General features: G+C 40.7%; 1 protein-coding gene across 1 annotated transcript in view; it reads right to left on the minus strand.

Annotated features, from left to right (window-relative positions):
- The window catches only part of PARD3B (par-3 family cell polarity regulator beta), a 417,133-nt gene that overhangs the window by 73,594 nt on the left and 328,874 nt on the right, over nucleotides 1-14,665 (minus strand). The window contains exon 21 of the mRNA XM_019474674.1: nucleotides 10,948-11,244. Within this exon, the coding sequence (XP_019330219.1) occupies nucleotides 10,948-11,244 (297 nt within the window). The remainder of the gene's footprint in view (nucleotides 1-10,947; nucleotides 11,245-14,665) is intronic.

Here is a 14,665-nt window from a genome sequence, read left to right on the forward strand (position 1 = left end):
CACTGGCGCTCTCCCAATTCTCTCCCCCATCCCGCCCGGGGAGGGGATTGAGCGAGCGGCTGTGTGGTGCTCAGTTGCCGACTGAGGTTAAACCACGACAAACACTTGCATTAGAAACATGTTCTATGCTTAAACTTACAGGCGAGTCTCAAAATAATTGTTTTCCATGCATTTTATGTAAATACCATAATGATCATTTGTGGTTGATTCCCATTTACAAGGTAATAACCATATCCAGGACTAAGTAGGCATCAAAGCCTAAGGGCAGAAGTGTTTATAACAGATAAACTCCACAGCTGAAGGACATGTTCTAGCTAATACTGGTTCGGGAAGAAATGCCCCTAAGATACTATTATGCTGAAAATTTTTTTTTAAGATTAAGATTTTAAGTGAATGAAGAAATTAAACCATAAATATGGGTCAAAGACTGAACGATAAGATGTTTGAAATGTTAAAACATTAGTCGGCTCTTTCTCGTTTCTCCTCACTGCTTCCAAGTCACCGGTGGGAAGGGGCTAACAACCTCCTAGAGTGCAGATTCAACAGAGGACTGTGACACTGCAAAACTGTCACTCTGACCTGCTGGTACACAAGTAGGAAACTGGAGAGAAACAAGAAGGGGAAAAAATAAATTAAGAGGACATTTATTGCTCTACAAGTATATTTATTTCATTTTTAACACTTTCTAGAGGTATCACACACTCACTCCTCTTGCATCTTTTTTATCATGAGTTGTTTTTTGTTTTTTTCCACTGGAGCTTGGTGGAATGAAAAAATGAAGGCAGCTACCTGTTTTGCCGGCAACTGAAGACTATAAAATCTTTCATGCAATCACTCTCCACTGCTTTCTAAAAATGGCCTCCAGACATCAAGGACAAGTTAGTGATAAAAAAAGATAACCAGCGTGGTTATCTGAAGCAACATCATTTTCTCACGTCCCTCTGTCCTAATGAAAGACCTCACTTTCTCTCAGACGCAGGTCACAATGTAGTTTAAAACAAGTTATTTATTTCATTTTCTATGACAGTCTAACATCACTCTCCACAAAATAGTCACAATTCTCTTAGACCATCCCAAGATCAATATCGATACCTTGATCAATGTCAACAAATGCTCTGCTGCTGCATGGCCTGCCAGAGAAACTGCTCCTTAGCCACAGTACACGTGGACTCCATATGGTGCCAGGTCTCCTTGCGGGGATGTAAGGACAGTCACAGAGGTTCAGAGTATGTACCAACTTAACTACATCAGAAGACTTGAGCTAATGAAACAATAAACTATTTCTTGGCTTACTATGACCCCTTAGATTACTGTCTGTGCCAGTGGACTTGTGATCATGGATTGAAAAATAGCACGTTTTAGAGTTTGTCATCGACTGTATGCTCTGCACAGCTGTCAGACAACAATAACAATTATTCTCTTTTTATTCAGCATCCTGTTGCCTATTAAGCCGTTTCCATCACATCTTGTCAGTCCTCCCAATATTTTTGCTAGCACAATATTGAGTGATTTTTAGCTTTTCAAACAACATCAATTCTTACAGTTTTCTGCTAACTGAAAGATCTGGTTCATGCTTCTGCCTATACTTGCTGTCAGCAATGCTGCTTACTAAATGCTTGGGTAACTTTTCACCACTGGCATCTTGACACAAGCAGGGAGCAAGGTCCTGGACTCTTTTTAGGAGCAGTTGCTTTATCCTGCTATTAGATGGTTGAACCCTCCATGAGAAGGTTCCCATCAACTCATTCTGAGGTCAGATCTGTGGGCCCCATTAGATATTTTCTATCTTATTATGTTGAGAGCTCAGTCACTCAGCGGAACAGAAGAATTAAGATTAGCAGAAAAATCTTAAAGATCTGCCAGTGTAAACCCCAGGTAAACTGGGACTGCAGAAAAATCAGTGTATAAACAATCTTCTCAGAAAATGGCAAGAATTCCCTACATCTTATGGACACATAGAGACAACAATGGTTTCCACTACACAGTTAAGCTGTATGAGTACCATACAGATCTAAGCACTTTGCCTGGACATGAGCAGTCATGCTGGAAAAGCCTACCAGAGTTACTGCATTGTTGCCGGTGGCAGCATAAGCTGGGAATGCTGGTAGGTCTGAGGTGTGCCCCATGGTTCCCTGTGCTGCAGTCATCTCAACTGGTCTAAGAGTTTTTCCTGGTGAACTGAGAAAACCAGTCAACTGTTTATTTTGAGAATGTATGAGAAACTGTGGGATGTCACTTGAAGACTCTCAGGACTCAGTTATGTTCCTCACTGCTTAACGAGGAGGGGGGCTGGGGATTGCTTTACCTGTAGCTCAGAGGAACCTGTTAGCACAGGTCCCACTGACCTTGGATAACCTCAAACAGAAGTGAAGATACTGTGAAAACATTTCTCATGGTTCCAGTCAGTCTATATCCATTTCCCCTGTCACATCTAAGAGTTACTTCTCCATCCTTACTAGACAGATATCACTGCTGTCTTAACTGGAACTACTCAGCTTTTTGAAGCAGTCCGGTGATAGCCCTTTTTTCCCTCTCCTTCAAACTTAACCCTTTGTCCATTACTTTAAGATTTCTGGGAAAGGATTCTTTGCCTTCCACTAAACTTTGACTACTTTTTAAAAATAGTTTGACCAGAAGCCACTAATTTATCTCAACAAAGTGAAAAGTCAGGACAGAGCTTGCTGTGAGCTCATGTCATCAGCTGGAGTCTGAACATATGGATGCTCATACACATGAGCTGGTCTATGCTCCTCATGTTCAACTTCTTCCACCTCCAAAAAAGACAAGATTCTTAGCATGTACAGACTTAAAAGTCTAGCACAACAAAATCCCATACCCTCATCTACTGGTCAGTTTTCCTAAACCAAGATTATCTCTACAATGAAAGAAAGAATCCCTTTCTTCCATTTAACTAGTAGCAGCTGGGAAAAAACTTAGGAGAAGAGTTTTTGAAAGCCATGGTTTTGGATAGAGTGTGAGCTCCCTAAGGTCAGCAGTGTAGATTCATCTCACACTGGGCTACACAGCAAAGCGTGCACAAGGCCAAGTCACCAGGCCTTTCTCTGGAACTACTTGTGATCCAGAAGCTAGGGGATGGTAAGGCAAAATGACTGTGTTGGGAAGCTGGGGAAAAACCAGCAGATAGTTAACAAAAAGATTGGGAACTGGGCTGAGAGAAAGGGAAAACAAAAGAAAAAACAGTTTCTTGGCAAAGGACTTGCTGGAAGGACAAGCCTCACAACTGTGAGCAGCGTAGTGACCTTCTGCTAGTTGTTTCCCTTCAATCAGGGAAATGGGACCAGGTTAACATTCATCATTTAACGAGAATTGCAGTACAAAATAAACCTGACTGAAAACATACCTTTTTTTTAATCTTCTTAGCTAGAGCAACTCTGCAAGGCTAATGATGGGGCTAAAAGAGACTCATTCTGACAGAAGACAACCTGGAGCAATGAAAAGCTGGGCATTTTGAAAACCCTAAAGTGTATGAAGTACAACGGACTACTGGAGAATAGTGGGAAAATAGGACCACATCAGATTTAACCACATCCCTTACACTTTAATTAAAATAAGATTTAGCAATTTTATTTAAGATTACCAAATTCTCAGAGGAAATGCATTTCTCTGTCTGTACTGCTACCAGACAACTATTAATTAGGAAGAAGAAAACACAGTACACAATGCTACATCCATCCATACATCCATACCGCGTATCCAGTAAGGCAGATTTTCTTGTTCAAGGAAAATACAGTTACATTGCTTGCCTGCTAAATGGAAATACCACATGCTATTAGGGTTTGCACCTATGTATGGAAGTGACTGGCCTATAAACAAGATTTTAACAGCTTCTCTTTTGAACAACTCTGACTGTTTAATTAATCTTCAGCCATTAACCATTAATTTAAAATGCCACTTACAAAATCTTAATTTTGCACATTATCAGCTGGTTCACAAATAGCTATCTATGAGCAGAAATGTAATGATCTTCTTCTCTCTTTCTCGGAGCTTACCAGCCTGATAGTCAATTCTCGCTTCTTAATTAACCGCACACACATATTAACATTTAAAATTAAATGGTGTTTTGTTAAAAAAATATTGTGCAGAGAAAAGTTAATACATATACACATTGTTCTGCTGTTGATTAAAGGAGCAAGTATGAGCTTTTGGTCAAACAACATCCTGCATAAGACAGAATTTAGCATCTCTTGCTCACACTAGGAAATACGCTATGGCAGAAACACATGCAAGGCCATATGATTTCATTCCAGCTGCATGGACGATCTCATTCTGTCTTTATTTGTACATTTAAGAGGCTGACAACACCATCTGCATTTCACTCTGTATCCTCTGGTATGGTCTCATCTTCCACTAACAGACCTGCTCTTTCTCCAGGGACCTATCTTTTGCATTTGCATCCAAACGACTGAAAGAATGGGACATTACCAATAAATAGGCAGAATTAACGTAAAATAATTCCATGCAATAATATATCACGTAAGAAAAGATAGGGCTGGAGAGGAAAAAAAAAACCCTGAATGCATACGAATGCTTAACACAGCTGCCAAAACTCAGGCTCACCAGCATCTGCAGCAGGACAGTCACAAGGGAGTTGTGGGAGTGCAGTATATAAAATTTTACACATCTGTCAATACGTGAGGTGATCCAAATGCAAACCCTAGCAGGCAGGATGCACGCAGGCAGATTTGTGACTATCCTGACAGAATTTATTTCTGCTGAAGAATGCATGGCCTCGAACAAGCATGCACACATTACATGGCAGCGGCAGCTCTGCTCTGGTTAAAGTTTGACAACTTCCTTCTGTTCAGACATGCTCTAAAATGCTTAGGGTCACCTGGATTCCATGAAATCTGGGGTTTCCATGAGAAGTGAACGATAGGGTTAGGGACCCAAAGTTGGAAGGATCTGGATGAGGGGTTCCTGGGAAATAGCACTTTGAACTCTATCTGTAAAGTAGTTTTTCTTGAATGCTATGAGTAGATTTTTTTTTCCATATAGGTGGGAAATAAAACCCATTTAAACACGCTTATTTAAACATGTCCCAGGAGGTCCAGGTACTCAACATTTTCCCTAGTTAGCACCGTGAGTACGCAGTACCCATTTGTCCTTTCTGAGGAAGAAAACCATAAATAGTATCAGAAGCAAAAAACACAATACAAGTGTAACTCCAGTGGCACAGCCTACACTCCTGTGGAACTGGTGGCCAAAGGGGTTTCTGGACTGCCCTGCTCCCATGAGCAGGACACCCTTACTGAGAGCCCCCAGGAACCACTGAACCTCTGCTGTACTTGCCAATGCCAGTTTGAATTTAACTGTTGTCAGAAATCTATCAGCCAGGAAGGACAGTAAGCTGCCAAACGTTTAAGTTTCTGGTTTTAACGTTATGGGGAATAGTGACCAGATCGCAGCCAAAGGTTCAGAAGACCCTGCGGTACGTTTCAGAAAAAATAAATTCTAGAGGTAAAGGAGTCAGAGGACAGTCTCAGGAGGTATAGGGTAGTAAAGGACAGGGAAACAGTGTAGATGATTTTAGGACACCAAGCAGAAGAGGCTATGTGGTAAGAGAGAGCGCACAGCTTGCTCATACTTGCCATGCTTTGTAAATCACAATATTTCAATGCATGACCATAATTCTCTTCCTGGTGCAACACAAGGTATAGTGGAAAAGGGTATGTAGATATGACACAGCCTCGTTCAATTTCTACCTTGCCTCCACACTATCCGCCTTAAAGAATAACCTGAGTTATTCTCATGGTGGATGCTCTAGGACCATCCACTCCTAGAGCAGTGGATTGCTTTTTTGCTATTCAGTGATAAAAGGTGTTGTAGATAGATGCGCAGTGAGCAATGCCAACTGTACTTTGTACTGAGAACAAGAAAACTTCAGTTTCTGGCTGACTAGAAATATAGGGCTAACATACCTGGGCAACCTTAACAAAGCCTTTTCTGTGTAGCTCTGGATTCCTATGGCCTTGGATTCAGCAGGATGGGAGCGACCCACACCTGCCCAAAAGACAAGCATTTAGCTTGCTTTTTAGTAAAAAATGCTCCCTTTGCTAAATTTCAAAACTCCGGACCCTTTTTGCTCTCCTCTCAGGCTTACACATAGCTTACATTTGCCATTTGGTTTCTCAGGACACACGCAGCAATTTTTTCCTTTGATCCTTTCCAGGGAGAGGCAGACTGCTCAATGTCTTGCCTCTCTCTCTCTCTCATGACTCTGGCCAGCTCTGAGGGTGGGACGTGAGGGGCAGAGTGAGGGTTGTGCAGAGGTATGGGTTTCATTTCCCCATTTTCACCTTTGTATGCTGCTAGATTGAGCATTCTGGAAGAGTGCAAGTTTCCATAAGGAAGCTTTCCCCCATAAAATAAGGAAGATCCATTTTTCAATTAATTAATTAACATTGTAGAGTATAAGATCTTGCACAGTGGGACCCAACATAGCATCTCCAAAAATGGAAAGCTGGATCAGACTGGGGCTTTGGACTCTACTCCTATGTAATAAAACAGCGTTGGGTTTTTTATTAGTATTTTTTTAAGTCTGCAACAAGACACAGCTCTGAATCTATTCTCGCTAAACAAAGGAAAACTGTATTCATTTTGTCAGACCAGCACTTTGAAATTCCCCAAGATAAGACACATAAATAAATGAAGACTTATACTTGGCAATGAGTTTGGCATCAGACTTTAAATGTTTCATAGTTCTGGGCTGAAGAAATAAGTTGAGCAAAGTCTCTAGAACCTTTCCGGAGATGTACTCAGGGTGTTTGGATATACTTGACAGCACCATGTTCAAGGGAGGAAAAAAGAGGAAATTGCTTATTCGAAACGTGAGAAAGGGTTGCACCATGTGACATGCCTGACATTTAAGTGATAATAGCGTTGTGCATATGCTCTTTTGGCTTTCGTCTGACACCTAGGCTCTGCCATGGTGCAACTTAGCACTGTCATGGTACAGCCTTGATGACTAAACTCAGAGAGATGTGACTTACCACTCATTTCAGGAACATATGGGCCACAGATCACCCAGCCTCTGCCACAGGCTGGGGAAATGTACAGCGTCTCAGGCAAAGACCCTGCGAGTTCCCCAGCTGCACAAGGTGGCTGTGCAGGCTGCACCATCCTTTGGGATGCCATTTGCATTACAGAAAATTGTGGCTAATTAGAAATAAACAGAAAAATGCTTGATTTACAAAGAAATGTGTGATTTTGCCAGCTAATTTTTTTTCACTCTCTTCAACTTAACATTCACAGAATACACTGATCATACTAATGCTTTCACTATATTCATTAATAAGGACAATTTACATTTACATAGCACCTCTTTTAGTTAAGAATTCCAAAGCTTTCAGCAAAATATACACAAAAAATTACATCTATTTCACTGAATATAGTCATCGTCGGAATGAAAATCAACAATTGTGAAGCAGTGCAGAACAACGTTACACAACAGTTGCAAGTAAGACACAAAGCAAACCCCCAAAAAACTCAAAGCAAAAAAACCCTGAGATGCCAGATGCAAGCGTAGGTGAGGGGGACGTTAGTACGCAAAGAGCAATGTAAAGCAGGTCTGCGTGGGCCCTGAGGAGCAGTGCTTGGGAGGCAGCAAACATGCTTCATAATGATTAAAGCAACAGACTTCATACACGTGCAACCTATTGCTTTTCTGCATACTGAGGGGGATTCTCAGTTTAAACTGTGAATCTACTGAGAAGAATGAACCAGGAACACTTGATGGATTCTGGTGATGAGAAAAGGGAAGGTAAGTGTACGCAAATTGTGAACAGCACTTATCTGACAACTAAGCTTCTTACTTTACAAATGGCCTCCAAATTTTAAAAGGAATTAATTATGTTAATACATTCTTCTGAAAAAATAAAATAAAATAAAAATGAACTTCTTGTTTCAAATGATGAGTTTTAATTTATCATAATGACACATAACTGGAATTCTCAGACCGAAATGAAATCATCTATTCTCTCTGTGTTCAAATCCCCCTTCTACCCCAAAGCCCATTTACTTTAGTCACTGATCAAGTCTCCACACACTATATTACAAGTTGAGAGTCAGAGGTGGAAGAAAAAGCCATCCATCTAAAGTAAAATTAATAGCAAAACTTTGAGAGAAAGCATGCATGCGTTAGCAAGACCAAAGCATGAGCTATTACATGACAAATGTGTTGATAAATGTTCAGCCCTGCAAACACAAAATAACTTTGGTTTGGCTAATAAGCATCCATTTTAGCCCTTTCCCATCATTCTGAGGTAGATAAGGTAGTTTTCATACTTGACCCTTGAAAGCAGATTTGTTTTTGTAATTAACGTGTTATCCAGGGATTTTTCTTTCCACATCTCTTTCTCCTTTCAATACTATCCCTCTAGCACAGAAAGATTTCCTTGCCTGAAGTTGCCACTATATTCAACAACTGCTGGCTGAGACCTCACGACCCACTGCATAAATTCACATAAAATTATTCACGTTTGGCACATTTCTGCTGGCGAATAACAACAACCTTTTTGTCTCTGAGACAAAGGAAAGAAAGATTTAAAAAAAGAACAAAGGCAGCCTAATAAGAATCCCACATTTCCTATTTTTTCCTAATCTGGTTAAATAGCCTCTACAAGCCTGAGAAATTCAACAAAGTGAAGTTGTTGTGGACTGTTTGTTTTTCACTATAGAATCAACACAGATGGAACAGCCTCTCAGCGTGACTTCTGATCACGGGCTCTGATATGAGGTAACTTTTCTTGCCTGTTAGATGTTCTGGTTCTAGTTTTTCACTGAGTTATCATGCTATCATGCAATTACAGCTAAATCCACACTAAAATCCATGATCCCAATACCGAATCCAAACCTGGTTGGGACTTCAATCTTGTCCACATAGCAAGTCAAGAGTTCATTCAGTGTAGTTACAACCACAATACAAGGAATCAAATAAAAGAGGCCAGAGGGAAAGACTTGAGCATTTCTTTTTGCTGCATGGAAAAACAATTTATAGACCACACTTCAAAACTGATGACATTTTTAAAATGTAAAGCTATTAAGTCCTGTTAAAACTGAAATTATGAAGCAACCTTTATGACAATGTCTTACTCCAATTGAGTTACATCTGTACATATTTATATTTGAAAAATACATGAACCTGAATTTAGACTCCCTCCCGCTGGGAATTCTCAGATCTTAGTTTATTGAGTTAGTAGGAACTCAGTTTCTGATCCCTTCGCTATACACAAACGTTCATGTGACTTCAGTGACAATCACCTCAAGACTTTTCCAGTAAAGCAAAATGAGCTAGATGGCAAAAAGCTGCGATCGCTACCTCTTATTTCACCCTCTTCACACTTATGCAGTAGGGGAAGAGTTAATAATATGGAAGAAAAAAATTAGCAATGTCATTATGTTTGGAAAGATTTCTACCATACTGTATTTAGGTGAAAGAGAGAGATACTTGGCCCATTCCCTGCTACAAACTTAGATTTATGTCAGAAGTGTTTTATTACTATTTATAACAATGACTCAGTAGATGTTTTTAAAGTACTATGATGTCACAAACTGAAAACACTCCTATATCTGTGCTCACATATTTCTCCAAAATTAACAAGTGTGGTATCACATAGCACAGATTGAGGCTATGGGGAGACACTACAGATTGTAATATGAACTCAAAGCATGAATAATTCCTCAAGTCCCCCACGTCTTACTCTGCCAGCTCTTCTTTTCACATAGACTTGTATATCTTGCCTACACACCCATACATTGGTTTGAAAAACCCAACATTGATATATTAACACCATGATAGTAATGAAGTCTTACGTTCTTTTAGCCCCAAATTCCAGAAGAAACCAGTTTTAAAATCGTCATAATGGTCAGTACATCATCAACTCAAAGGAATTTGTTTTCTTTTTAACCCAGGGAAAAACTTGACCATCTTTCTTTAATGCTATCAACCTGGAAGCTTGACAGTAAGGATTAAAAATTGCTCTTTTCTTCCCACTTGGTTATTGGAAAGGCTGTGAAAGGCAATCAGTCTTGTGAAGCCACACTTCACAGTCTGCATAAAAATACCATGATTCCCAGTCCTCTCCCCAACCTAATTGAAAGTGTGTAATATCACACAGCTGGGGAAAACTAAACCATAAACATATGCAATATATCATGCTATCATACAAAACCTGTTACTAATAGGCACTTGATGATCAGCAGGATCGAAAGGGATCTGAAAACAGATTATTTTTGCTGCAGGGTAAGAACTTTTCCCGATTGAAAGAGGGAAAAACACTCTCTCAGCAGTGCAGGAATTGGACTGGAGTCAGTTCATTCATTCCGTTTTTGAAATATGGGCTTTTCTTTAATGATTTCTGTTTGACTGCTGCCTTGCTCAGATACTTTAGGGGTACTGCTACAGCAAATCATGGTTTTGGTTAAGAGGAAATCCATGGCTTTCCAGTCAGTAAATACAGGGGTTTGGGGCATCTGAACAGCCCCCCCGCCTAGCCCCAGGCTCCCTCCCCACCCCCCCCCCCCCCCCCCCCCCCCCCGCTATCATACAAAACCTGTTACTAATAGGCACTTGATGATCAGCAGGATCGAAAGGGATCTGAAAACAGATTATTTTTGCTGCAGGGTAAGAACTTTTCCCGATTGAAAGAGGGAAAAACACTCTCTCAGCAGTGCAGGAATTGGACTGGAGTCAGTTCATTCATTCCGTTTTTGAAATATGGGCTTTTCTTTAATGATTTCTGTTTGACTGCTGCCTTGCTCAGATACTTTAGGGGTACTGCTACAGCAAATCATGGTTTTGGTTAAGAGGAAATCCATGGCTTTCCAGTCAGTAAATACAGGGGTTTGGGGCATCTGAACAGCCCCCCCGCCTAGCCCCAGGCTCCCTCCCCACCAAGCTATCATTGTAATGCCAAGTAGCAATATTACCTGTCACCAGGAGTCTGTGGGTAGTGCTGCTTGTTTATTTTTGCATACAGTCCTTCCAAGTACTCCCTCTCCATTGGTGCCGAAGGAGAATCACGTGGATATACAAAGGTTTCTGCTACTGCTGGTGATGATGGCCTGTAGATGCTTGCTGCTGGATAAGCTTCTCGGAAGTGGTTTACTCTGGCATAATTTGGATCCATCTCATCATCATCAATGTCAGGTCCTCCAGGACCAGTAGGATAATCACTCAGGCTTCTCAGTTGCTTTTGCCGTAACTCCTGATGCTTTGCACCAATCCTAACAATGAAAAAGAAAGAACAAATATACAGTTGGATCTGCTTCAACAGCAACCACAGACATTGATTCATCACACAAATTTGGAGCACAACCCCGAACCCAACTGTTTAGATCTTCCAGTACACTGTAAGACTGGTGCCAGATAAAACAAAATGGTGCATGCAGCAATTTTGTTCTTTATCTCTGGCAATGACCTTTGTAACCAAGGTTGGTTGTCATTCTGATGAAAAAAATTAATGCTGAATATAGTGTGGCTTTTCACAAGTGTGGATGTGTGTGTGTATGCATGAACACATACAGCTTTAATTCTACACCTACCTTCCACTTTGCAGTTCATATACCTAACCCAAGCCTGAAACTTTTTATCTAAACTAGCCAGTAAAATTGTTACTGCCCCTTGGTCACTTGACCCACCTAAATTCTCCTAAATACATTAACTTGTGAAAAATGGATTAAATGTGAACATAAATGGAGAAATGGCACAGTTGTCCCAAATCAAAGGACCACAGTTAATTTGCTGAAGATTTAATTTTTTTAAATTTTATTTTGGCTACATAAATGTGGAAATCATGCCTTATAATATAGCGGATAGGGACAAAGTAAAACAGCAAAGAAATTAATAGAAACCTGACAGAGATGAATTGGTACATATAAGTGAATTAAAGACTATTACTGGCAGTACTCCACTGTGATAAAGCCTTAAGTGGTATTACAAAATACTGCTGCTAATCAGGGCCATTGTGTAATCTCTTTGGAATAGTAAAACGTATTCAGGTAAGTTTCAAACTCAGCTGATATTCAGTGATTCAACATTCATGCTGGAGGAAAAAAACCTATAGCAAGTCTCTCTGAGCACGTAACTTCTGTTAACTGCTCAGCTACTCTTCAACACAGCGTAATTAAATGCAGTGAGATAGATCTGGCAGAATGCTGACCGCAGTACGTAATAAATAGCATTTACAGAAAATAACGGAGCATGGAGGAAAAAACAAAGAAGGGAAGACAGATACAGAGATGCGGTGCCTGACAGGAGTAGTCAGCATTTGCTGTTGACTGTATCTGAAGTACAGCAGCAGTGTAGAAAGAACAGTATAATTTGTACCACAGAAGAGTAAGTAAAAAAGGTCTAGCAGACTTGGTTACCCCAGTAAAGCATAATGGCCTCAGGAATCTGCATAGTGAAAAATGAAGATGTTCTGGAGAAAGTCTTTAAAAGGCATGGAGAAAAGGGTTCCCTAAAGAAACAGATGAGCACACTGGGAACTTCCAGTCTGACAGACAGGAGCTATTAAGTGCAGAATGGGATCCATACTGTTTATTTTGCTTCATTAGAATTGTATCATCAAAATAAATGCTAATACTTTTCAAATAATTTGTAGCTAAAAAGGTTCACAAATAATTCTAATGAGAACAGCATGCCTTTCTACATATATACTTGAGTACATTAATGTGTATCATGCATACTTTCCAGTTACACCTCTCCATTAACTGCGCTAGGACATATCTAGAGGTGATGCTAGTTTTTAATGCATAAAATGTAGTCATACTTTACAGCGAGATGAGCCTGCATATGATACAGTCCTTGACAGTCAGAGGGGTGCTCACTATCTGCTCTGCCTTCCCTCAGTGAAGTAGATGACCTTTCTCCTCTATCGTACTTGAGTACTATGTGCAGTTTTGGGTGCCTCAATATAAGAAGGACATCAAACTACTAGAGTGTGTCCAGAGGAGAGCAACCAAGACGGTGAAAGGCCTCGAGGGCAAGACTTAGGAGGAGTGGCTGAGGTCACTTGGTTTGTTCAGCTTCGAGAAGAGAAGGCTGAGGGGTGACCTCATCACAGTCTACAACTTCCTGAAGGGGGGCAGCGGAGGGGGAGATGCTGATCTCCTCTCTCTGGTGACCAGTGATAGGACATGCGGAAATGGCATGAAGCTGCATCAGGGGAAGTTCAGATTGGACATTAGAAAAAGGTTCTTCACTGAGAGGGTGGTTGGTCACTGGAACAGGCTCCCCAGGGAAGTGGTCACGGCACCAAGCCTGACAGAGTTCAAGGAGTGTCTGGATGATGCTCTTAAGTCATATGACACAGTTTTAGGTATTCCTGCGAGGAGCAGGGAGTTGGACTTGATGATCCTTATGGGTCCACTCCAACTTGAGATATTGTATGATTCTATGAAATATTTTAATATAAAGACCATGTGAGAGAATAATATCTTCCTAACACACCATTTCTGCTTTTCCTCAACTTCCTGATCCCAGGCCAGTTAGTTAATTTTCTTTAATTTTTCTTCAGATATCATTAAAAATACTCACAAAGCCTTAATGTAATCTACTACAGTAGTTCTTAGAGATGAAAGGATGATAAGAAGAAATAAGCTACAATCCGTCTATACCTTTAACACCTCTCAGGTTTCTACACTGAGGCTTCCTAAGAATTCCTAAGAATTTCTCCTTTTTTCTTCCTGGAGCTTCTTCCCCTGTACAATCACCTCCTCCTCCAATAACCTTCACTCCACTTCTCTTTTGCTTCAGGTTTTCATGCCACACGCACTCCCTATTTTGAATTCAAATGGTGGCCTGGGTTAGGATAGGCGCTATGCTCAAGTGCAACCTCACCCAGGGTAAGGCAGTGTCTTGAAGAAGTCACAGACTTCGAAATGAGCCTTTGATTCTGCACAATTCTGACTCTATCCACAAGGGAGATTTTACCAGAGAATTTCATGGAGGGCATAGCCTGGTGTCAATATGCGATCAATTCAGTCAGTAAGGCACCTATTCTCTCATTTTACTGCTGATTGCACTGGCTTAGCTGGCTGATGGCTTCTTGGGACAGCGAGTTTAATGGCATTTGCAGAACGATGGGACATACAACTTATTCTTTGTAAAACTAATGGTGACACTGGTATAGACCTTGGTAAAAGTCATGCTTTTATTCATAAAGCAATGGACAATGGCATGGGGAGAAAGTCAACACCAAAGAGCTGTATATGAAAACAGAAACTAAAAAGCAGTGGTCAGCTTGCATTTCTATCTAAACCACAAGCCATTGCTTGCAAATCAGTAATAATTAGAGAGCAGCTGAAAGTGTGCAAAGCCTTTATCCTCCAAGGGTTAGTGAATAAAGATAAAAGAGAGATTATGCAGCAGGGAGTGGTGGAGGGAGCCAGTCTGCCCATATCTGTGAGTGAATGTCGTGGTTTAACCTCAGTCGGCAACTGAGCACCATGCAGCCGCTCGCTCACTCCCCTCGCCCCCCCAGTGGGATGGGGGAGAGAATCGGAAGAGTAAAAGTGAGAAAACTCGTGGGTTGAGATAAAAACAGTTTAATAATTGAAATAAAATAAAATACTACTACTAATAGTAATAATAATAAGAAGAATATACAAAGCAAGTGATGCACAATGCAATTGCTCACCACCC

Source organism: Aptenodytes forsteri, unplaced genomic scaffold (assembly GCF_000699145.1).
Source record: "Aptenodytes forsteri isolate BGI_AS27 unplaced genomic scaffold, ASM69914v1 Scaffold442, whole genome shotgun sequence".
NCBI lineage: Eukaryota > Metazoa > Chordata > Aves > Sphenisciformes > Spheniscidae > Aptenodytes > Aptenodytes forsteri.